Source organism: Pyrus communis, chromosome 4 (genome assembly GCF_963583255.1).
Source record: "Pyrus communis chromosome 4, drPyrComm1.1, whole genome shotgun sequence".
Classification (NCBI taxonomy): domain Eukaryota; kingdom Viridiplantae; phylum Streptophyta; class Magnoliopsida; order Rosales; family Rosaceae; genus Pyrus; species Pyrus communis.
In genome coordinates, this window is record NC_084806.1 from 23002691 (window position 1) to 23005812 (window position 3122).

The 3122-nt window shown below is 35.2% G+C and overlaps 1 protein-coding gene across 1 annotated transcript; it reads left to right on the forward strand.

Annotated features, from left to right (window-relative positions):
* Positions 1–402: 402 nt before the first annotated feature.
* Positions 403–1569, forward strand: LOC137732841 (uncharacterized). Its single transcript, XM_068472101.1, has one exon. The coding sequence runs from the start codon at positions 403–405 to the stop codon at positions 1567–1569; it is 1167 nt and encodes a 388-aa protein (XP_068328202.1).
* The last annotated feature ends 1553 nt before the right edge of the window (positions 1570–3122 follow it).

The window sequence follows — 3122 nt, forward strand, 5'->3', positions numbered from 1 at the left end:
TTCTGTCACTTTAATAATATCATATGCCTTTTATGTATGCACACACACATCCTACGAAAGACATGTATCCTATCTTGTTGAAATTAATATATCTTTTCCTCGTTTATGTAAATTCCATATCTAGCTACTCGAAATTATTTTAATCTAAAACATATAGTGTTTGAAAAATAAGTCTTAGTAAGTTAATATTGTGTTAAAATACAGTTGGACATCATAGACAGACAATGGATTTGTAATCGGAATCTCCTTAGTTTGGAATATAGAGAAGGGGTCAAGTCATTCATTAACGTTGCTCGTCATCATGTGAACCAGAATAATCAGATATCATGTCCTTGTAAAGTTTGCTATAACAGATTTTTTCATTCTGTTGAAGATGTTCATCTTTATTTGTTGAATTCCAGTATGGATATGAATTATGATACATGGATATATCATGGTGAGAGGATCTATCAAGTGCAAGGACAAACTTCAGGATTTACGAATGACGAGCAGACTAGTAATCCTAATGGCAACATGGTCAATATGATTGAGGATGCATTCCAGATATTGGATGATAATGATAATCAAGATACATTGTGGAGTGGTGAGGTGATTACTGCTCATAAGGTAGATTTTAATAACCATGAAAAGTTGCTTCATGAAGCTCAAATGAAGCTATACCCTGGATGCAATGAATATACAGTTTTGACCTACGTTGTGGAATTAATTCACAACAAAGTCGACAACCATATGACTAACAGGGCAGTTGATAAGATGTTAGTAATGATGAAGAAGATGTGTCCCCAACCTAACCACGTTCCTAAATCATTCTATGAGTGCAAAAAAATATTGAGATGTCTTGGATTGGGATATGAAAATATCCATGCTTGTTACTACGACTATGCAATGTTTTATAAAGAACATGAAAAGAAAGATAGATGTCCAGTGTGTAATGAGCCAAGGTATAAAGCTAGTGCTTGTGAGCAAAGAAAGAAAGTTTCGAGAAAAGTATTGCAGTATTTTCCACTTAAACCAAGGTTGCAAAGGTTATTCATGTCAAGACAAACGAGCAAAGACATGAAGTGGCACAAGGATAAAAGAGTCAATGATGTGAACACAATGAGGCATCCAGCAGACACTATTGCTTGGAAAAAGTTTGACAAAATATACCCTGATTTTGCTCGAGACCCACAAAATGTTAGATTGGGCCTTGCAACTGATGGGTTTAATCCTTTTTCAGATATGAGCAAGCCTTATAATATGTGGCCAGTTGTTTTGTTTCCGAATAATTTACCCCCATGGAAATGTATGAAAAAGCCATTCTCTTTTCTCACCTTGTTAATTCCTGGACCCAATGCACCTGGAAATGAGATTAATGTATATTTACGTCCATTAATAGATGAGCTTAAGGAATTATGGGAAAGTAGCGTTCAAACTTATAATAAGATGGCTGCATATACTTTTAATTTGCATGCAATTGTGATATTGACCATCAATGATTTTCCTGCTTATAGAAATTTATCACGTTGGAGCACTCACGATAAGTTGGCATGTCCAGTAGTAATGAGGATGGATTGTACACCAAGCTGAGAAGTAAGTATTGTCATATTGGACACCGTCGCTATTTACCAATGAATCATTCATGGCGGAAGAATACTTCACTCTTTAATGGTTGTCGTATGAGAAATCGTCCGAGAGATTTCTCAGGCGAGAAGATACCTGATCAATTAGATTATATTGTTCCTCGCACATTTGGTAAGCATCGTGACAATAAAGACAAGAAGAGGAAGCGGCATGCTGAAAAATTAAACAGGACAAGGAAGAGTACTTTTTTCGAGTTGGAATATTGGTCGAAATTCAAGATTAGGCATAATCTTGATGTCATGCACATTGAAAAGAACATATTTGATATTTTGATTGAGACATTGTTGAACACGGAGAAATCAAAGGACACACTCAAGGCGAGGATGGATTTAAAAGACATGAATATCAGGGAAAGTTTGCAATTGGAATTGAATGAAAATAATAAATTGGATAAGCCACCAACTCAGTATGTATTCAAGCCTTCCGAGCGTAAAGATTTTTTTGCAATGGTTGCAATCAATTAACTTTCCTGATGGTTATGCATCTAGTATTTCATGAAATGTGCGTGTAAATGAAGGAAAAGTTTTGGGTTTAAAGAGTCATGATTGTCATGTGCTGATGCAACGTGTACTTCCCGTGGGTATTCAAAAACATTTGAAAAGGCAGATATATGAACCAATTGTTGAGTTGTCAATTTTCTTTCAACAAATATCTGCAAAGACAGTTACTGTTACTGATCTTGATAAGTTGGAAGAATACATTGTGCTCATATTGTGCAAACTAGAAAAAATCTTCCTGCCTGCTTTCTTCATTCCCATGGTTCATTTAACTGTGCATTTGCCACGAGAAGCTAAATTAGCAGGACCAGTTGGATGTCGCTGAATGTATCTTGTAGAAAGGTAATGTGTCATCATGTTTGCTTTAGTTTAATTTAGTTTGTTTTTCTACATAGTAACAATACTTTAACTTTTAGATTGTTAGGCACGTACAAGAAATCTGTTTGTAACAAAGCTTGACCTAAAGGCTCTATTGTGGAAGCCCACATAGCATATGAATCTTCAATATTTTGCTCCATGTATCTATGTGATGTTGAGACGGAATTCACCCGACCAGAAAGAAACAATGATGGTGATGATACCAATGCACTCCTTTCTGTTTTTGCTCAAAAACCACGTCCAATTAGAGGTCATGTAATGGTTGAACTTTCGAGGAAAGATATAGAAATGGCTTATTGGTATATCTTAGACAATTGTGATGAAATTGAAGACTTCAGAAAGTATGTGAATTTAATAGTTCAAGATTCACTTATGATATTTGTAATTCCATTATTTTAACTAATATTTTTTATACTCATGTAGTGAGCATATCCAACTTTTGGAAAGAGAGAATCATGATAATGTAGAACAGAGACATAAACAGTTGTTTCCAGACTGGTTTAGGCAGCAAGTCAGGTCATTATATTTTCAAGAACCTAGATTGGTGAGTGAAGAAATATTTTCATTAGCCCAAGGTCCTGATCGACGCACTTGATAGGAGCACATTTATGCTACTTAGCTATG

What these genes read in the sequence shown, in the direction of transcription:
- LOC137732841 (XM_068472101.1), top strand. Translation starts at nt 403, where the DNA reads ATGGATATGAATTATGATACATGGATATATCATGGTGAGAGGATCTAT.